This window comes from Paroedura picta, chromosome 15, assembly GCF_049243985.1.
Source record: "Paroedura picta isolate Pp20150507F chromosome 15, Ppicta_v3.0, whole genome shotgun sequence".
In the NCBI taxonomy this organism is placed as follows: domain Eukaryota; kingdom Metazoa; phylum Chordata; class Lepidosauria; order Squamata; family Gekkonidae; genus Paroedura; species Paroedura picta.
The window spans coordinates 8,117,905-8,139,700 of NC_135383.1; the positions used below are offsets into that span (position 1 = coordinate 8,117,905).

Below are 21,796 nucleotides of genomic sequence, written 5' to 3' on the forward strand. Positions count from 1 at the left end.
GGGATCCACCCACAAGCATTAATACTGAGAAAACCCCCATGTATCCGTGGGAATAAATCAGAAAGGGCAAAGAGTACAGAGCCCTTCTCAGCACAGGGAGAAAGGCGCAAGTTGCTAGAATTTTCTCCCTGACCCTGAGAAAATGACAAGGCTTTTCTTCCTTCCTTCCTTCTTTCCTTTTGTTTTTTAAAGCTTTATTTTAGAAAAAAAACTTACAGCCAGTCCATGCATTATTTACAGGTTTGACTTCATTCTGCTATTGTTACATCTCTGTGAATTTAATCTGTTACTGCACCACTATTCTCTGCAGAAACAAACTCAACGAGAGCCAGGAGGATCCTCCTGCAGAGAGGAGGTTGCCCTCTGCATCCCTGCATGATTCACTGTTCTGACTTTGTCCCCTTTTAGACAGTTCTCTCGGGATGTGCAAGATCTTTTCTCAGTCATGATTTGATCGTTCTGTTTCTTTTGAGCAGGGATCTGGCAGATCTCGACTGGAGTCTGCCTGTTGCATCTCTGTGTGAGTCACCAGCTCTTCCTTGTCCTCGGTCTTGTAGACCTGTGGGATGGACTTCTGGGAGGGAGGAGAGTTTTGTTCTTCCTCTTGGTCAACAGAAACCTGTTGAGGTTAAGAGTGAGTGATTTCTTCACCTCCTGGATGTTAGGAGGGACTAATTTGTAATATGTGCATTAAATTATTTTAATAAGAAAAAAAATCCCCCTGCTCTATTGTTGCTACCCTATTCAGAGGTCCTACGGTTGCCACCTCTGGGTTGGGAAATAACTGGAGATTTTGGGTGTGGAACCTGAGAAGGGTGAGGCTTGAGGAGAGCAGGACCTTCAACGGGGATGCAATGCCATAAAGTTCTCCTCCCAAAATTGCCATTTTCTTCCTGTGAATTGATCTCAGTTGCCTGGAGAGCAGACATAATAGCAGGAGATCTCCGGCCAACTGGCTCCTCTGCAGTGTCTACTTCAGATTTGTGCCAATTAGGAGCCTAAATTCTCAGTTTCTAGAAAGGAAAAGTGAGCAGGGATTGCTTCTCAGGTCCCGCCCATTCAATTATGGAATAAGGCATTCAACAGGGAACAATTAAAGCCATGCTAGAATCTAAAGCAGCCTTTCTCAATTTTTTAAAGTCATGTAGAGACCCTCGAAACATTCTCCAGGCTTCGTGAAATCCCAGAAGTGGCGCGATGCTGCAGAATATGGTTGGGGAGTGGAGTTGTGGACACACCCACCCAGGGCTCCTCCCCTTCCCACCCCCTCCGGGCCCATCATTGGCTATTTGGGTGGATGGGTGGGGATGGTCAACATGACCATATATGGTCATATCACCTGATAAATGTTTAACCAATTAAAATATTTTTTTAAAAATAATTAACTCCCACCCATTCAGGAAGCCCTTCCAGGGCCGTCATGAGATCCTGGTGGAGAAAGCCAGATCTAAACTTATATGGGAAACAGATGCTGGAAAATCCTATATGCACCAGGGTATGAAGCTAGCAAACCCCGGAAGGCCATTCATTCGGAATCGTGCACAATTAGGGCACTTCCCCACCCATTCCTTTCCGTTTTTTAAAGGGTCAGAGTGCGGGCGTGTGTTTCTGTAGAGATTATAACATTTCTTTTTAACCATGCATCTTTCAATGCACAAGGCAGCCCGCTATGCGTTCATGCGCTCTCAGCAAACCCCTCAAAGCCATGGTTTGGCCTTGGAAGGCTGCCTTTCTGGCTCTGTGAGAAATGGTGAAGTCAGACCCGATGCGTGCAGAGCGCCCCGCGGTTTTCAAAAAGCCTAATTTGCAGCCCCGGAGGCGACTCGGAAGGGGGGGAGGAAGGCTCCCATCCATCTCCTGCCATTTAAGATGCAGAACTGTTTGGATCTGCGTCCGGGCGTTATGCCTCATGAAGCAGAAATAGCCACAACAGAGAAAGGTTCCGTTCCGGTTTATTTTTGAACGGAGCCAATTATGAGCCGGTGATTGTTTGCTCATCATGGGGTGGACCTTTGAATAATCCCTGTTTCTCAGGGACAGTCCCTGTTTCTTCGTCCTCACCCCTCGTAGATGGCTGTCCTTGTTTAGTTCTTACGTTTTTTATTTGCAGGGGCGGAGAATTTCAGGCCTTTTTTGAAATGCAGCGCTTGCGTGGCACTCAGGTGGAGTTCTTTAGCCTCCTTGCCCAGGTCTTAAAAATAACTCTTGAGTAGGAGGTGGATGCTGTTTGACCGGGTGGCACAGGTGGGTAGAAAACCTGTGCTTTACATAGAATCATAGAGTTGGAAAGGGACCTGCAGGCCATCTAGTCCAACCCCTTGCTCAATGCAGGACCATAGAGTTGGAAGGGGACCTACAGACCATCTAGTCCAACCCCTTGCTCAGTGCAGGACCATAGAGTTGGAAGGGGACCTACAGGCCATCTAGTCCAACTCCCTGCTCAATGCAGGATCAGGCTAAATCAGCCAGGATAAGGATCTGTCCAGGGGCTGCTTGAAGACTGCCAATGAGGGGGAGCTCACCACCTCCTTAGGCATCTCCTTTGACTGTTATTCTGTTCTGTTATGTCTGTGCATGGGTGTGGTTTTGCGCTACAAAGCAATTTGGAGAGGCTGATTTAGAACTGAAGAACCATTTGGAGGGGAAAGGGATGACCCCTCCCTCCCTCCCTCCTACTGTCTATCTCTCTGTCTGTCGGTCTCTCTTCCTGTCTGTCTCTCTGCCTTTCCCCCCATCCTGCCCAGAATTTGGTGTTAAATCAAAACTCACAGAGGCGTCACCACCTTTCTCCAAACAAACCCTCTGTTGGAATTCCCAGATCCCAGCTGATTTCCGAGACTTCCATTTTGCACATGCTGCAGTGGGCAATACTCCTTGTGAGCTGTTAACACCACGTTATGGGGGGGCTGTTACATTCTGCCATGCGATCGGTAGCCAAAAGAGCACATGGTCTTATTCCTTCGGAAAAACCCAGTGCGGGACAGGTTATCGGAGGGCGGATAAAGGCAGCTGGTGTGGAAGAGCTGTCAACCGAGAGCAATTGTGTGTGAAGGAAGTGCTGAATTCTTCTCCGGAGTGTGAACACTGTAATGCATTCCCCCCATTGTCACCTGTGGAATCTTGACGGGGATGAATCTTTTTACATGTTCCCCAAGGTTTTCTCCTCGTTTCCCAAATTTGGGCTGTTATTTTGGTCCCCTTTCTCCAATGTGTAGGGTTTTTTTTGCTGCCATTCTTGAGTGTGGGTGTGCCTGATCCTCCTGACACTGGGGTTGCCAAGCTCCAGAGGAGACCTGGGGATCCCTCCCACTGTGAGAGTTTATTTCCAAGCTGTAGAGATCAGCTCTCCCAGAGAAAATGGCTGCTCTGGAGGGTGGACTGAGGCCCCTCCCCCACCCCCAGGCTCCACCCCCACCCCAAAACCTCCAGGTATTTCACCACCCAAAGCAGGCAGCTCTGCCTGACCCCCTTTTCCAGACCCCTCTCCATCAGCAAATACCTCCGGAGCCTGCTAATTATTGCTTCATTCAAGGGTTAAGTTCGAGGCGAACGATAATCCTGCTGTTCAGTAATGATATCTGATGGGTCTGAGTCGCGCACACTGTGTGTGTGTGTGTGTGGCACACTGCATTTCTGCATGCACAATCACCGAATGACCACCGCTAATTGCCGTGTCAAGGACTGGCCTTCAACCGCGAACCCTTCTTGCTTCGTGTCATCAGCAGGAGACGAGGAGAGTTAATTTTCTGGATGGCAGATAGAGCCGGCTGATGCTTGATTGCTCGAATACCCCCTTCCACCCTACGCCCTGCCTCCCCTCTCCCTCGTGTCTCATCCGATAGCCGTTGCACTACTTGGCTTTGGCTTTCCGTGGCCTGCTCAGGGACCTTGTCAAGAGCACTCCAGAAGCTCCGCTGATGAGGCCCTGCAACATGGGAGGTTACGGAGCGTGCACGTCAGTCCTCGAAAGGAGTCACCGTGCATTTCCCTCTCTCTCTCTTTAGTGGGTCTGTTATTACAAAAGGGCCTTGAGAATTTTGCATATCGCTAAGTAGAGTTGCCGAGCTTCTAGGTGGCTCCTTGGGGATCTGGTATGACATTGGGCCTCCAGAAGATGGAGATCAGTTCCGTTGATGGTTGGCCGCCATGGGGGGTTATGGGAGCGGTGGGGTATAAACAGAATTATAAATAAAACAAATGAATAAAAATAAAACCCCTTGCTCTGGACACCCTAAATTGGCTCAGACTTGACAGCACTTTACACACACAAATACACTGGAGAGTGGCCACATTGGCTTGCTTTAGAGGAGCTAGATGTGAACACAGTTGCTTCTTGGGGAACGACACAATTTTCTGTGTATAAGCTTTTAAGAGTCAAAATTCTATGGCTGCCAGTTCCGGCTTGGGAATTATCTAAAGGTTTTTGGGGATGGAGCCTGAGGAGGGTGGGAGTTGGGCAGAGGAGCAACTTCAAGGGGTAGAATGCCATACTGTCCGCCTTCCGAAATGGCTGTTTCTCCAGGGGAACCCACCTCTGTCACATGGAGATTACTGGGCGATCTCCAGGCCCCACCTGGAAGTTGGGAACTCTCCCATTGACCCATATCTAACAAAGGAAAGTTCAGTTCCTGACAGCTAATAAACTGGAGAGCTTGTTGGTCTTGAAGGTGCTGCTGGAGTCCAACCAGGCTTGTTAGATAATGTGAAGGCTATCTCCGGTCTTGTCTGTGGCCCTTGATCCCGTTTGTCCCAGGATCAACCAGTCAGTCTCCCTGCCTGGTCTGCAACATTTGGTTCCCTGCAGCAGTTTTAGACAGATTGCCTGGTGCCCTGCATAAAAACAAAGAGCGTTCTAAGAAAAGATTAGAGCTTTTGATCTCTGTAACTATTCATAGGTTGCTCTCTAGCTGATATCAATCAAAGCCTAAGGATAGAGCTGTGTTTTTTTTTTAAGTTGTTGTTTTGCATATGTGCTTCCAAGGACATGTTTCCCGTCTCCTTTGTCCTTGTCCTACCGAGCCTTTTTGGTTTCCTTCAATTGCTGACATTCAGACCGATCCGCAGAGAGCTGTTTGATGACGCCTGTGTCACCCTGAGAAAGCAGGGGAGCATCTAATTAAAATCAAAGTCAAGGGAAACCTGTTTCAAGTGGAAAATATTGGGCAACAGGGAGAGGACAAAAGGGACTTGTTCTTTTTATCTTCATTATTTGACAGGCCCTCCTCCCAACAAAATGCGTTCAGCGTTTTAAAACTATCCAAACCTTTGTGTTGTCTGTTTGTACCAGGCTTCCTCAACTTTCCTCCCATTGAGAAACTCCTGAAACATAATTCAGGCTTCGAGAAACCCCAGAAGGGGCGCAATCATGCAGAATACAATTGGGAAGCATAGCCATGTACACGCCCCCCTGGGGCCCCTCCCCTTCCCACCCCTTCCACGCCCATCACTGGCCATTTTGGGAAGGTTGGCCATGTTGACATGACCATATGTAGTCACGTCACCTGATAAATGTTTAACACATTTTAAAAATATATTTATTATTTAATATAATAAACTATAATATAATAATAAAATATATATTTATTATTTAATATAAATTAACTCCCACCCATTTGGGAAACCCAACCAGAGCCATCAAGAAACCCCAGAGTTTCACAAAATCCCTGTCGAGAAAGCTCTAGAGCAGGGGTAGTCAACCTGTGGTCCTCCAGAGGTTCATGGACTACAATTCCCACGAGCCCCTGCCAGCGTTTGTTGGCAGGGGCTCATGGGAATTGTAGTCCATAAACCTCTGGAGGGCCACAGGTTGACTACCCCTGCTCTAGAGGCTTGGCCACTTGATGATGCCATTGAAAGCAAATGAAGTCCCTTGTAAGCAAGGGCCGTCCTTCACGCATCAGTCCCATGGGCAACCCTACCCATTGAAGGGATCACATAAACGGATGGAACTGGTCTCTCTAGCCAATCATATTTGAGTATGGTAATATCAACACCGCCATCTTTATTTGGCACATCACATGGAAATCCCAGTATTTTAAGGATTCTATGGCAGCCCTGAATATTTGGCTATGCAGTCGTGATGCCTCCGAAGACAAATGGGTTCCTTAGCAAGGCTAGCGCTTCCCGATCAGGCACACCGGGAGACCCACCCAATAAACGGTCATTCATTGGATGTCCCATGCATCACAGCCAATTGGATTTGGGGAGACTGTTAGAAGGAGGAACAAATGCGTTCAATCGAGAAGGGAAGCCGTCTAAGTGAATAAGTTTTTCAATCACTGTAAATCAATAAGGATCATTTTATGATGCTCAAAAGGGGGAGACAGGGTTGGGATGTGGGTTGGACATTGTGGGACTTGTCCCCCCCCCCAAAATGAGCAGCCATTTTGGATCATCCCTAATCAGTGTCCTCTGATAAGGGGTGCTGAGAATACAACCCATCCACCCATTTAGCTACCGTCCCTTTTTAGGGCCCTCGTTCCACTTGGCAGCCTGTTTTGAAATGGCGAGCTAAATCTTCCACTTCTGTTCTGATCTCTGGGTCCTGATAACCATGTGGCAGGCTGCACAGACCCCGTAAAATGCCATCCTCGGACGCGCGGGGCTCTGCCTTCCTCTCAGGGAGACCATATGCTGAGCAACGAAGACGAGGTGACGCATCAGTCCCTCTTTCATAGGGCTGTTTGAGTGTTACAACGCGCTGTATCCATCTTGTTAAATTTAGTGTGACAATAACCAAAGAGAAATATGCAGATCAGGCTGGACAGCTATTTTTAAAGCTAGAATTTCGTCTCTCTTTTTCGTGGACGCAAGGATGCAAGCAAAATCTGCTTTCCTCCCCAGATATCTCAAAATGGAACGTTGGTTGAGATGAAGCATTACCAGCAGGCTAAGATGTCCTTCTTGGGATGGTTATTTTTCATCAGGCTCAGTTGGGGCAAGGAGGGCTGTCAAAAGTCTATGCATAATGGACAACATGGTAGACTATTTTAGAATAGAAAGACAGATGCCAGGCACCTTCTCTGAAGTTGGATATGGTCCCTCCTATCTGTAGATTATAGAGCGCTCCCCCACATGCAGCCAGCTGGGTGACCTTGGGCTCGTCATAGCACTGATAAAGCTGTTCTGACTGAGCAGGAATATCAGGGCTCTCTCAGGCTCACCCACCTCACAGGGTGTCTGTTGTGGGAAGAGGAAAGGGAAGGCGAATGTAAGCTGCTTTGAGACTCCTTTGGGTAGAGAAAAGCAGCATATAAGAACCAACTCTTCTTCTTCTTCTTCAGTAATATCAGGGCTCTCTCAGCCTCACCTCCCTCACAGGGTGTCTCTTGTGGGGAGAGGAAAGGGAAGGTGACTGTAAGCCACTTTGAGACTCCTTTGGATAGAGAAAAGTGGCATATAAGAACCAACCCTTCTTCTTCTTCTTCTTCTTCACATCCCCTCCCCTTTCTCTTTTTGCAAAGCCCTGGTGGTTTATGCAGGAAAAGACCACTTACAATTTGCATTCTTAGAGGAAAAAAATATCCCATTGGAAAAGGAGAAGAAGACCCATTGCAGTACTGGCATGATTATTGTTGCTAATAAGGGCCGCAGGGTGCCGCCTCTCGCCCCCCCCCCCTGCTAGGCGATGGGAAAAGAAATGGCTCCAACCGAGAAGGCCGTCTTAAGGGGCTGATTAGTGTTGGTAGAAGCCAGCCCAGGTGTTGCTGCCTAATTGACATAATCAGTCCTGGAATGTGCTGAAATTGGATGCTGGAAGAAGCAGCTCAAAAGGGAGGGGGGGCAGGCTCCCAGGAAGGAAGTGGATTTCACCCAGGCTTTGAGTGGAAATTCAGCTGTATCATAGTCGAGTGATGCCTTGCGTATGGGCGGGGGAGGCCGTGCTCGCAGGTGGAGCCTCTGATTCAGGGGTAGTCAAACTGCGGCCCTCCAGATGTCCATGGACTACAATTCCCACGAGCCCCTGCCAGCGAAATTAGTATCTTCCTAATTTCAGAAGAGTGTCCATGTTAGTCCATGTTAGACTGTTGCACTGTGGTGTAGTGGTTTAGAGCAGCCTTTTTCAAGCTTTTGGCCATGGAGGAGCCCCCTGAAATAACTTTTCAGGTTTCGAGGAGCCCCGGAAGTGATGTCAGCTGGCCGCACCCTCCCTGGAAGTGACATCACCACCCGTGCTAGTAGGCAGGATTGAGGAGGAGAGAGACAGGAGGCAACTTAAGGCCAATTCCCTAGCTTGTGGCCAAATCCATTAAGGCAGGAGGGAAAATGCCGTGGCCCCACTCCGGAGCTCCCGTGGACCTCCAGGGGACCACAGACCCCTGGATGGGAATCCCTGTTTTAGAATGTCAGATTAAGATATGGGAGACCCCGGTTCAGATCTCTGCTCTGCTAAGGAAGCTTGCTGGGTGACCACCTGATAAATGTTTAACAAAATTTTTAAAATATTTTAAAAATTAATTAACTCCTACCCATTCGGGAAATCCTTCCAGGGCCATAAAACGAACAAACAAACAAACAAACTCTGGTCTAGTAAACTCTGGTCCAGCAAGTCCTCTGCGTGATTCAGGCCACTTTATAGGGGATTAAACACGTGGCATATATTTAGGAGATAGGGAGTAGGATTTAAGAACACGCAACGGCCCCTTCGACTGGATCCGACTGTTGGTCCATGATCCTGCTCAGTGCTGCCTGTTCAAAGCAGCCCCTTGGTCTCTTGAACACGGCGGTGGCTTCCCAGCCGTCTTACCGGAAACCTATCGAACGGCGGATGAACCTGACGCAGTCTGCACGGCAGGCATGTATGTGCTTTGCCTACTGAGCTACGGCTGTTCGACGACGTGGCTGTTCGGGCGAAGCATCGCCCGGGGCTTGTTCATCCTTTATTTGCCCTGGAGCAAGATCTCTCTCCTGCATGGATTGCAGGCTCTCTTCCGTCTCCTCTCCCTTCCCTCTGTCATGTAAGACAAGCTGAGTTAAACGGGGCGAACCAGCAAGTGTTGGGTTGCAGGTGTTGTGCCAGTTCTCTCTGCAGAGCTAGACCTGTGACAGCCCACTCACACGCCCTCAAGGGATCATAGAATCATAGAGTTGGAAGGGACCTCCTGGGTCATCTAGTCCAACCCCCTGCACTATGCAGGACACTCACATCCCAATGTGAGCATGTGAAACGGGAGGGGGGGGGACGACAATAGATAAAGGTACAAATGGGGTTGGGGGACAGCTCTATGTCTCTCCTTGCTCCCAAATCTTAACATCTTCCGGAGGCCCACTGATCTCAGTTGTGTTTAGGGTTCCCAGCTCTGGGTTGGGAAATACCTGGATAATTTTTTTTGGGGGGGGGTGGTTTTGGAGGAGGGCAGGGTTTGGGGAGGAGAGAAACTTCAATAGGGAATATTAGTATTGAGGCCACCTTCCAGAGCTGCCTGCTGTTTTCTCCAGGTGAAGCAGTTCTGGTGATCACCTGCAATCACAGGAGACCTCCAGCCACCATCTGGAGGTTGGCAACTCAAGGCACACCGCATGCATCAAAACCCAGGAACAACCCAGGATGGGGACCAGGCTCCAGAGCTCCATCCCTGCCACGGCAAGTAGCCCTCGTGGTCAGTCTCAAGGCGTGTTGAAAGCTTGCTCTCTTGGCTCTTGGCCATCAATACCGGAGCGACCAGCTTGGCAGAAAAGAGGAGAAGGAAGACAAACTCCTCTCAGTGCTGCTCCGAAGGCCTATTGATTCTGCCGCTTTGAAAAGGCTGAATTCTCCAAAGATTGAAGTCTCCGTCGGAGGCTTAAGATAGCTCTTTTCATGCTTGAGTTAACTGTATAAGAGCGGGCCATTTATTGACTGGTCAACGGACTCATTTTCCCTGTGATTTACCTCCCGGTATGGAGACATTTTTAAGGCTCTTTCCATTTTGGAGGGGGCAGGGGGTTGTTGGCCGTATGGCAGGTGCACAGCAGTCTTGGGCTTTGTGGATTTTGCAGAAGGGACATGGGCAGGGAAGGCTGTCCGGGGTCAGCTTCGTAAGGAGATGGTGTCATTACCTGCTTGCTTGAGTCTGGGATTCGTGCTTGTTGGAGAATGGCTGATTTGCAGGAAAGGAAACTGGTTAAGGAGGAAGAAGGGAGGGAAGGTGGCATGGTATATATAGCGTAGGGATGGCGAAACTGTGGCTCTCCAGATGTCCATGGACTACAATTCCCATGAGTACTTGCCAGTGCTGGCAATGTGGATTAGACCTTTTGTTTTTCTATGGAAGTGCCCCCCCTGCTGGCCAGCTGATTGGTGGCTGGGGGGGTGGGGCAGATAGGGCTGGGATGATGATCCTCATAAATGGCCTTCCATCCTCCAGATGCGATTTGGAATAGCTTTGGCTGCCAGACTTGGATGCTCCCTCCAAATGGTGCTACAGGCAGGAGATTGAGCAAACCCGAAATCCAGAATGGCAGACTTTTTAAAGAACCCCCCCTCCCCAGCTCTCCAGATCCCAGCTCAACCTGGAGGAACCCCAATTCTAAAATGCCTGCTATTGCACGAAGAAAGTCACATCAGGGTCAGCTTTTCCCCCTTTTTATTCTCAGGGAAAAGCACCAAGGACGGTTTTCCTTGCCCAACACTTTTGAAAAAGAGGCCTAGGGGGAACTGGGGTTTTCTTTGTTTTTAATTAGGCACTTCTGTTTCCTTGCATCCCGCTATCGCAACACCGGCTTTTATGGCCGCAGCTCAGCGAAACCCCAGTCCCAAATCAATTTTCCTCCGCCATGAATTACACCGGTGGCGAGCGTGGCCCCCAGAATGTTCCAGAAGCTGCTGAGTTGCACAGAGCATAGGTACCCTGCAGGGTGGTAATTAGAGCGGCTGGCTGCTTGCGTTTTTAATTTCCAGGTAGAAATTAGCATGGGGGGCAAGGTATAATGCAGTAGAGCAGGGGACGCCAAATTGTGGCTTTCCAGACGTTCATGGACTACAGTGACCATGAGCCCCTGCCCGCTTGTGTGGGCAGGGGCTCATGGGAACTGTAGTCCATGGACCTTTGGAAATCCATAGTTTGGCCACCGTTGGTTTAAGCCAATTGGCGGAAATAAATCAGTTCGCGGGTGGGGACCAAATATCACAGAAAAGAGGAAGACGTGGTGTGGCACGTACACAAATTCTTGTAGACTCCATCCATCTCCCCAAGGCTTGCTTTGACGTCTTAACTGTTCAGCGTTGAAGGGGAAGTCATGAGCTGTCCGAGGATTACGTCTTTCAGGCCTCACGTCCTGCACCCTGCCGAGAATGGCATGTTCGGTCCGTCGGGTTTGACAGGTGAACGGAGAAGGCTTCCGTTCCGCCTTCCCTCCGTGACGATCGAGGCCCCGATATTTGGAGAGTCGGTGGCACTTCTGACTCCGGGCTTGAAAAGTGACATCCTCGAGGCGTCCCAATGATACGGTTGGTCGTGTGTAATTTCCGGAGGCAATCCGTTGCCTGGTAATTAAGATGTAAGGAAGCCCGCTCGCCCATCAGCACGCTCTTCAGAGTTATTTACCCAATTCTCCGTCTCTTCCTCCAGCTCGCATTCAAGTTAGCTGTTAACCCCTTGCAGTCCAGCCCAGGAATTGTGATTCTTAAGTCCTTGGATGACCCAGGCTAGCCTGATCTCATCAGATCTCAGAAGCCAGACAGAGCAAGCCTTGATTAGTGCTTGATGGGAGACCACCAAGGAAGACCAGGGTTGCTATGTAGAGGCAGACAATGGCAAACCACTTCTGTTTATCTCTTGCCTTGAAAACCTTATGGCAGCCCTTTCCAACCATTTGGCCATGGAGGGACCCCTGGAATGTTTATTGCAGTTGAACACAAATCAGACCATTTGTCTACCAAAGTTAGGGTAATCTGCTCTGACCATCAGTGGTTCTTCAGAGATTCAGTTAGAGAGGTCTTCCATGTCCACCTACTTCTTGAATCCTTTTAACTAGAGATGTTGGAGATTAATACTGGAACCTTCTGCGTGCAAAACAGATGTTCTACCATAGCCTCTCCCGGTAGTTGTCCCACACATATGATGATGTCATCCATTCATTTGTGTCCGACCCTCGGCGATTCTATAGGAAAGTCTTCGTCATGCGCCCCTGTCTCTGACTACTTCTTTTAATTAGTTCATGGTCATCCCTGTATCGGCTTTGATTGTGTTGAGCCAGTGGATCCTTTGGCAATCACATTTCCTTTTGCCACTGGCCATTCTGAGCATTAATGATTTTTCTAGCAAGTTTGATTGCATGATCACACGTATCGTCTTACAAAATAAACTGAGTTATCTCCGAATGCTTTGAGGGTTTTCCTGAAGAGTAATCCTTAATATATCTATATATTTGCTTCACATTTTTCATTATCCAAAACTTTGGTAGCGAATCTCAAAGTGACACATGTCTTGTGCCAGAGCAGCTTTGAACTGAGAGCACAAACTGTCCCTTCAGAACAGGAACATCAACCCAATGTGTTGTGATGAGAACCATGTGGCTTTCTCTGCTGAAGCATGCCATCTGCACACTCCAGTGGAAAAGACGCAGACAGGATCCCTCTCCTTGTCTGTGTGTTACATCCTCTTTGGCAAAGACCATATTGGGGTCTTCATTATAGAAGCACCCAATCTGTTCCTCCCAAAGATAATGGCATAAATGGTGCATGAAATTATCAGGGTACAATCTGGCTACTTGGAAAGACGACTCGGGACAGCAGAAATTGCGTTTCTGCATTCTGAATTTGCGAGGAAGGTGAAGGATCATGTTGTCCATCTCTTGCCTTCTTAGAACACTAGCTAAGGAAGAAGAAGGAAGGGAAGGTCTTCAAATATTTAAAAGGCTGCCATGTAGATCATGGAGAAGAGTTGTTCTCTCTTGCCCCAGAGGGACAGACCAGAACCAATGGGATGAAATTAATTCAAAAGAAATTCCGTCTAAACATCCGGAAGAAGTTCCTGACAGTCAGAGCGGCTTCTCAGTGGAACAGGCTTCCTCGGGAGTTGGTGGGTTCTCCATCTGTGGAGATTTTTAAACAGAGGCTGGATAGCCATCTGACGGAGAGGCTGATTCTGTGAAGGCTCAAGGGGTGGCAGGTGACAGTGGATGAGTGAGAGGGTTGTGAGTGTCCTGCATAGTGCAGGGAGTTGGACTAGATGATCCAGGAGGCCCCTTCCAACTCTGTTATTCTATGATTCATAGAAGGTGGTAAGATATAGCCCAGGGGTGGCCAAACTGTGGCTCTCCAGATATCCATGGACTACAGTTCCTATGACTCACTGCTGCAGGTGGCCAATGGAGTGCTGGTTATTCTTGTTCCTGCTGAGGAGTAAAATGGGGTCTAAATATCTAAAAATAAATGAATGCCATCAAGAAGCATCCAGCCTGCCGTTCCATTTTGCGAGGCCAAGATCAGTCATTTCGGCTCCGAACCTCGAGTGAAACTGGAATGCTTTTCCTTGAATGAGAATGGCTTAATCCATTCTGAAGGCCATTCTGGTAAATATCTGATTGCTTATGCAATGATGCTTGCTGATTTTGCCCGCAGGTGTCTCGGGGCAACATGGCGGCATACGGAGGGCTACCCTGCCATTTCCGACTCAGTGGTCGGCGCTCAGCTCGCCGTGAGTCAAACTGACAGGTTTTGAGTCTGTAAAAAAATGCTGCTGCTTAAAGAAGCAGAAGACAGCGTCCCTGACAAGGAAGTCCCCTTCTGGCTCATGGCTAGCAAGGCACACTGAATTAATGCGCCGGGATCATCCAGAAGTCAGACACGTCAACCGTTCAGAGCTGAAGTCTCTTTTGGAGCAACCGGGTCTGAACTCACCCTTCCAAGTTTATGGATTTGTTTTCTGCCGATGAAAGAATGGAGATCTCCTATTGGACCGTTTATGCACTGGGAACTTCACTGCCCCAGCTCCCATGCAGGAGCAAAAATCGGAGGCAGATGAGGTGCACCAGGCCAAATGCTCCCCTTTGTGGGTGCAGGAAGAGGTGGGGCAACCTGCCACGACTAAAACTCCAGCCTGCAGCCTGGCATGAAACCTCCAGTGCATAAACAGTCTTGGAGAGAGCAATGAATTTCCTTTTCATTCGCTTTCCGATGACAGGCCTGAGGCCCCAATAACGTTTTCTGGGGCACCTCAGAGAAGGCAAAAGTTAACAGACTAGAAGCCAAATCGGGCAGTTGTGTTTCAAAGCTGGGGAGAAGCAGTTGCACCCTACAAATTTGTCGCCTTTAGCAGCTTAGGGGGTGAACGCCATCTTTGAGAGCTCTGAATAGTTATAAGATATTGGAAAAGGGTCAGGAGTAGATGTGTGTGGTGACTGGGAAGGCTTGGGCCCACCAGCTCAGGTCTCCTGGGGAAGGCCCATGCAAGCCTGTAGTCTATATCACACTTCTTTCTCATTTTCCTCGTGAATGAGGAGACTTCTAAAAATGCCTCTTCAGTCCTGGGTTGGGGGAAAAGAAGGACCTCAGGGATCTTAATGCCTTTGCCGTCCGCGAAAAACAGAACGCCTTCAGTGAGTTGCTAAACGGTGAGTTTGATGATCCTCTTTTTAAGAGGGGAAGGAAGCACCTTGTAAAAGCTGTTCCCAGGTCTCCATTACGTTTATGGCCCTTGTCAATTTGACACGGGAACCCGCTTGCAAAAATGAAGTGGGACAGGCGCCTATAACTTGTGGAGACATAAAATCAAGCCCAGAAGTTTCATGGGGCTCTCGCTGTGCATCCTGTAATTACTTGAGGACGTTCTCTGTGGCTGAGGAACAGGTGCTCCTGGTGCTGACGAAATGACCAAGCAGTCATGCACGGCCTGGAGATATGCCTGAATGACAACAAATCTTGAGATGACAGAGATCATGTCCTCTGGAGCAGGGGTAGTCAACCTGTGGTCCTCCAGATGTCCATGGACTACAATTCCCATGAGCCCCTGCTCTGGAGGAAACAGCCTCTATAGCATTATATCCCCAAGAACCCCTTCCTCTCCCTCGGGAATAGTTGGACTTCAAACGGGGAATTGTGTGTAACGATCCCCAAACTTCTTGACATTCCAAAGGGGGACAATGCACAATTACATCTGCAAGCAAAAAAACCCCCCAAAACACCATAATGCCAAAAAGCAATCTAAAAATTGCTTTGTTTAGTGAGAGGATGTAAAACCTACACAGTTGGGGGCTGTATAGAAAAGGGGGGCTGAAAGATGGGGAGGGGTTCTAGCAGGGGTACAAAGTCGTCCGAGGCTGGGGTGCTTGCTCCGGATTAAAGGAGCTGCCTCGGATTCCACAGTCCACTCTGGGATGCGTCTGTTCAGCGCTTCTGCCAGACCTTTTGGCAGCTGCCTTGTGGTTCCACTCCGTCCTGTCTGGAATGCAAAATGCCCGTTCCAGCAGAACATTTGCCATGTTCCGGCCCACCCAGGGATGCAAGCATTTAGGGAGGGGAGAAAAACCGTTCCACTGGAATTAGTTGGAACTCCCGGAGCGCTCAGATCAAAGCTGGTGGTTGACCTCAGACAGAGCAAAGTTGCCCTGTGCGGAGTCCTGCTGTGCCAGCCCCCGGGGGAGCTGAGTCAATGCCAGCCGTGCCAGCTGCGGGAAAACCCCGTTGCCAAATCAACAGAAGCCACAAACCACTTCCCTGCTTTGGAAACGTGGCCCACCCTCGAGTCCTCCTGATCGGTCCGAACTGCAGAAAACAAGACAGCTTTTGATTCTGTTGCTTGCCTTGCAAGAGAGTCATAGAGGCCATCTAGCCCAACCCCCCGCTCAATGCAGGATCAACCGAAAGCAGGGGTGTCCCAATTGTGGCTCTCCAGATGTCCATAGACTACAAATACCATGAGCCCCTGCCAGCATGGTGCTGGGAGGGGCTTATGGTCATTGTAGTCCATGGACATCTGGAGAGCCACAATTTGGCCACCCCTGGAGTCAACTCTCCAAAGCAGCCACATCCCCCCCCCCCAGGGAAATGGAAATCCCAAATCTAGAGATCAGTTGTAAAAGTTGGGGGTCTCCAGGCCCCACCTGGAAATTGGCAACCCTACCTGCTTGCTACCTTCTTTGCCAACCCGAAGCAGCTGCCCTTGGAGATGAGAAGCTGTGCTAGGCTGCTGATAAGACACCCCCCTGAAACCGGGTTGCCTGCTCTTCACGAAGGTGAACTTTAGCATCCTGCCTTCTCTCCTCCTCTCCTTCCACCCGTCTTTGGAAACCACTCTGGCATTTTTATGGCTCCACTCTTTGGATTTTATTACCCTAATTGAACATCAAGCCCGTTCAGCCAGCCAGATCAACAACTGTTCATAAAACCCTCTATTTGTTTCCAAATCCAACGACACATTCTGTCTCCATCCTGAATCTTTTAAAGTTTGGCCACTTCTTCAAAGCAACCTGGAGCCAACAGAAGCCTTCCTTTGTCCTCTCCACGCTGCTCCCCAGTCCAGGTTTGCCAGCCTCCACTTCCCCTGGAGAAAACGGCCACTTTGGAAGGGGTGCTCCGTAGCCTTCTACCCCACTGAAATCAGCTGACAATCGCCTTCCTTTCCCCAGCCCACAACAGACACCCTGTTGGTTAGATTGAGCTGAGACAGCTATTCTGAGAACTGCGCTGTCAGGACTGTGACTGGCCCAAGGTCACCGAGCTGGCAGCATGCAGAGGAGTGGGGAATCATACACAGTTCTCCAGGTTAGAGGCTGTTGTTCATAACCACTATGCCTAGGTGGTTTTTTGTAGTCCGAGGAGGAAATGAATGATGATGAAGAAGAATTGGTTCTTATATGCCACTTTTCTCTCCCAGGTGTCACAAAGCGGCTTAGAATTGCCTTCTCTTTCCTCTCCCCACAACAGACACCCTGTGAGGGAGGTGAGGCTGAGAGAGCCCTGATATTACTGAAGAAGAAGAGTTGGTTCTTATCTGCTGCTTTTCTCTACCCAAAGGAGTCTCAAAGCGGCTTACAGTCACCTTCCCTTTCCTCTCCCCACACCAGACACCCTGGGAGGTGGGTGAGGCTGAGAGAGCCCTGATATCCCTGCTCAGTCAGAACAGCTTTATCAGTGCTGTGGCAAGCCCAAGGTCACCCAGCTGGCTGCATGTGGAGGAGGAGCGGGGAATCAAACCCGGCTCGCCAGATTAGAAGTCTGCACTCCTAACCATGACACCAAGCTGGCTCCCCAACAGACAACTGATCTCTGTTGTCTGGAATGCCAGGAGATCTCCAGATCCCACCCAGAACCTGGCAACCCTCAGCTCTGCGCTTGGCCAGCCTGCCAGGCACCTCTTCCCTGCATGGCAGGAGGATTTCAGCACAATTGTGGAGTATGGGCAGCTGCCTATAGGGAAGGGGCTCTCTTGAAGGAAAAAAAGTGCCTTCTTCATACAGTTAAAAGATATCCTGGCGAGAGGTGGTGGTGGTGGTGGTGGGGAGGGCCCCTCACGGCTTCTAATATGCCATCGCCGATTCCGAGCGACCTTTGCAAGCTGCCGCGTGCACAAAATGTCAGGACATGCATGGCAGAGCACCTCGGTGTTGATGCACTCGTGCCGGCATGCCTTTGCGCGCTCGACAAGAAGCAGCTCTGTTCAGGAATCAGCGTCGGGCGACCAGCAGGAAGGGGGAGGGAACCCAGGGGGAAAGGATGAGAGCAACCAGTCCGGCCTTCCCTCCCCACCAAGTTTCCATTTCCCAACCCAGAGCTGGGAGCCTGAGATAGGCTATGAGAAATGTGACCAACTCTAGGTTGGGAAGTCCCTCATGATTTGTGGGCAGGGGTGGCCAAGCAGTGGCTCTCCAGATGTCCGTGGACTACAATTCCCATGAGCCCCGTGCTGGCAGGGGCTCATGGGAATTGTAGTCCATGGACATCTGAAGAGCCACCGTCTGGCCACCCCTGTTCTATGGCTGTGCCAAGGTCCCGCTCCTCCCCAAACCCTCCTATGCTGAGGTCCAGCCCTCCCTCCCTACTACTATAAATGTGAAGATCCAACATTACCTTTGTGGCTCATGGCCCTTTCAGCTCTCTCCTCCCTCTCTTTGTCAACCCCCCTGTCAGCTGACAGACATCACCCCATCTCTGGACAGGGAGGGCTCGGGCAGGCTCCGGCGAGGCATGGGGGGATGGAAGGGAAGTCTGGGCCCAGCCAGGAGCCAGCTGCTGCTGAAATGGAAAAAAAAGTTTGGCAACTCTCCCCACATTTTGGCAAGTAGCCTAGAAGCAAACCGGGGGGGAAGGGGGGCGGGATGGGGACCCAGCTGGGATGCTGCTATATTTTCTTGTCATTCAGCAACAGAGATGTTTCCCCTGCTGTGGACTTTGACAGAAATTTGCTTTGGGCAACCAAACCATGCACAAACACCTTGTCTCCCCGCTCCCCCTCAACGCAGTGCTCCTCGCCATACCTCATGGATCCCAGGTCTCTCTCTGATCCTCATCCAATCACCTTTGCTACCGTTCGCAGGGACCTTAAACATTGAACTTTGGATCCCAAGTAGCATTGCCAGCTCTGGGTTGGGAAACACCTGGAGATTTTGGAGGTGGAGCCAGATGTGGGTGGGATTTGGGGCAAGGAGGACCTTCAGTGGAGTAGAATACTATGAAGTCTGCCTCCAAGTCTGCCATTATAGAGGAAGTGATCTCTGGAACTGAGCTGTAAAACCAGGGGCTCTCCAGGTCCCATCTGGGGACTGGCACCTTTACTTGGCCACTCCATGGTCCTGTGAGGTAGGTGAAGCTGAGTGAGCTCTGACAGAACTGCTCAGACAGAACAGCACCATCAGGGTTGTGACGAACCCAAGGTCACCCAGCTGGCTGCATGTGGAGGAACAAGGAATCAAACTTGGCTCACCAGATTAGAAGCTGCCACTCTTAACCTGAATCTTGAAGAGGGGGGAAAAATCTTGGCACAGAGTAAGGAATTCATTGGTTGATAATTTTAGGTTTCATTTTTTAAAAAGGTCTATAGCTTGTCAGCAATATTGGATGCATTAGATACAGGTTGCAGCGTCCACGGATTTCCCTGTGTGGCATTTGGTGGAGTTTGGCACTAAATGTTATTTATTTCTGTTAGCACAAAGTATGTACAGACCAAATGCAAGTTTCTAGTCCTGTCTGCTCTGAGGGTGAGGGTTATCAACTGAGGCCGGGGCCTGGAGGTCTCCCAGAGTCACTCCAGATTCCCCCGTTGGAAGACATGGCAGTTTTGGAGGGTGACATTGAAGGCATCCCATGCCCATGGAATTCCTCCCCCCCTGAACTCTGTGCTCCCCACTCCCCAACACCCCAAATCTCAAGAAATTTCTCAAACTGAATGTAGCAACTCCACCAAGGGGTTTGCGAGCAATGAGTAGGGGGGGGGAAAAGATTTCACAGTGTCATCCCCCCCCCTCCCCGACACATTCCTCCTTTGCTCCTCAGTTGGCATCTCTTACAGCAGCACAGAAGGGGTTTTGTCTTTCCATCTCCTGGGACGGCCAACTCATCATGACTTGGAGGGGTGGCCACACACGCAGGTGGGTTTTTGGCCGACTCTTTCATTCGTTGTGATGAATGAGCAGGCCGAGTCTGCGTGGCCAAGTGTGTGGAGACAATGAGGACAGTGGCGTAGGCTACAGACCCGTGCTTGAAGCCCGGAGGGTGCTGCCTTTAGGCCTGGCCCATTCAGGGGCTGCCAACCGGTTGCCACTTTTCATTGAGGTTCCCCTTGCAGCATTCCTGTTGCCGGGGAGTCATCGCCACCAGCCCCAAGAACGAGGGAGGGAAGTTAGAATGAACAAGCCGGGCGACAAAGAAGGTGGCACAAGTCCCAGAATCCTTCTCTTTCTCTCTGGCTTTTGTGGTATTTGGAGCGGTGAAAATACAACATACAAATTACAGTACTCATGGATGGATCGGGGGGAGAATTTTTGGCATTTTCCTATGGTGGGGAGCTTTATTTTCTGTGATGTCGGCACATGGCAATGATATTTTGCTTATTCCTTTCTATCTCCCCGGTTGAAATTGCCCTCGCTTGCCTTCAGAGCTGCCGTCACTTGCCCAGCCCTGATTGGCTATGTATGTTTTCAGGGAGTGAGTCCTGATTAAGGTAGCCAATCTTGGGCTGGGAAATCCCTAGCGATTTCGGGCTGGGGGCTGGGGGAGGGCAGGGGAGGAGAGAACTCAGCAGAGTGTAATACCATTGAATTCTCCTGAACAGGTTAGTCTAGAGCAGCCTTTCTCAAGGTTTTTACTCTTGAGAAAACCCCTCAAGCATTCTTCAGGCTTCGAGAAACCCCAGAAGTGGCAGAATATGGTGGGGAAGCAGAGCTGATATACATACCCACCTGGGGTCCCTCCCCCCTCCCACCCCCTCCAGGCCCTTCGTTGACCATATAGGATCACATAAATTAATTAATTCCCACCCATTCAGGAAACCCTTCCAGGGTTGTCAAGAAACGCCAGGATTGTCAAGAAACGCTCACCTGGAGTTTACCAGCACTAGCTGATGAATCTTCCATGAGCAGAGGCTCACTCGTGCTATCATTTCGATGAGCTTATAGCCACCCTGTAGGGATGGCTCTGAACATGTGAGGCAGCCTGGTCATTATTCTTCCCCATCCTGGGGCATTAAATAAGTCACTTTTTAATTCTTAAAAAAAAATAAAGTCTTTAGGGAGGAGTGATTCTAGGGCAGTCGCCAAGATTGTGTCCTCTGCACATCATTGTAATTCTGGTCTTTGAGACTGCATTTACAGTGGATTTTAAAGAAGCATAAGGCACAAGGCCCATGACCCACAAGCTGGTCAGAGCTTGGTGGCTCACCAGCATTTTCTATGGAGCTTGGACACACAAAGCCAGAGTAGGTACCAGACCCCTGGTGTGATATGCTCCTGAGGATCCCTGACAGGCTATCTCCCTCCCCTTCGGAGCTAGTGGTTAGCAGTGGGACGAGGTTGGTTCTCTCCCAGCACACCCAGGATTCGTTTTGTTCCCAAGAGATATTTCCATCCTATATTTTTATCTCCTCTACAGGTCTGGCCGTCCATCAGATTATCACCATCACAGTCTCTCTCATCATGGTCATAGCTGCTCTGATAACAACGCTCGTCTTAAAAAATTGGTAAGGATCAGAGTGGGGCTGCCCATTTGGGTGGGTGTGGGTGGGGATCATGCCAGGGAGAAGGAGGATGGTGGGTTACTTTTCGGATGCAAAAGAGAGAGACCCAATGTCGGGAACGGCAAATCCCACCAGAGACTTTCCTTCCTTCCTTCCTTCCTTCCTTCCTTCCTTCCTTCCTTCCTTCCTTCCTTCCTTCCTTCCTTCCTTCCTTCCTTCCCTCCCTCCCTCCCTCCCTCCCTCCCTCCCTCCCTCCCTCATTCATTCATTCATTCATTCATTCATTCATTCATTCATTCATTCATTCATTCATTCATTCATTCATTCATTCATTCATTCAGTACTTTAGAGCAGAGAGGGTTTTTTCCTTATTCCATTCCAGCCTTTCTCCACTTTTTTTACTGTTGAGAAGCCCCTGAAACACTGTTCAGGCTCCGAGAATCCCCAGAAGTGGTGCAATTGTGTAGAATATGGTTGGGAAGCCTTGGTTGAGAAAGCCCATTCTGTTCCTTTCATTATTTTATCCTTTCCTTCTGCCACGAGTTCCAGTCTTCTCAGGATTTCTGGTATAACTAGGAGAATTTCTAAGACAAATTTTGGAAGTGGGCCATTTGCCATGCTGCTCCCTTCCGGCTTTCCGTTTGCATCTTTCCCCACTTGGACATCATTGATGCCTCTGAATGCTTGGATGAAAACCTGCAACCAAG

At 49.6% G+C, this 21,796-nt stretch overlaps 1 protein-coding gene across 2 annotated transcripts in view; it reads left to right on the forward strand.

Annotated features, from left to right (window-relative positions):
* The window catches only part of AJAP1 (adherens junctions associated protein 1), a 91,143-nt gene that overhangs the window by 44,836 nt on the left and 24,511 nt on the right, over positions 1-21,796 (forward strand). For both annotated transcript variants that reach the window (XM_077311929.1, XM_077311928.1), the window contains exon 3: positions 21,005-21,092. In XM_077311929.1, the coding sequence (XP_077168044.1) occupies positions 21,005-21,092 (88 nt within the window). The remainder of the gene's footprint in view (positions 1-21,004; positions 21,093-21,796) is intronic.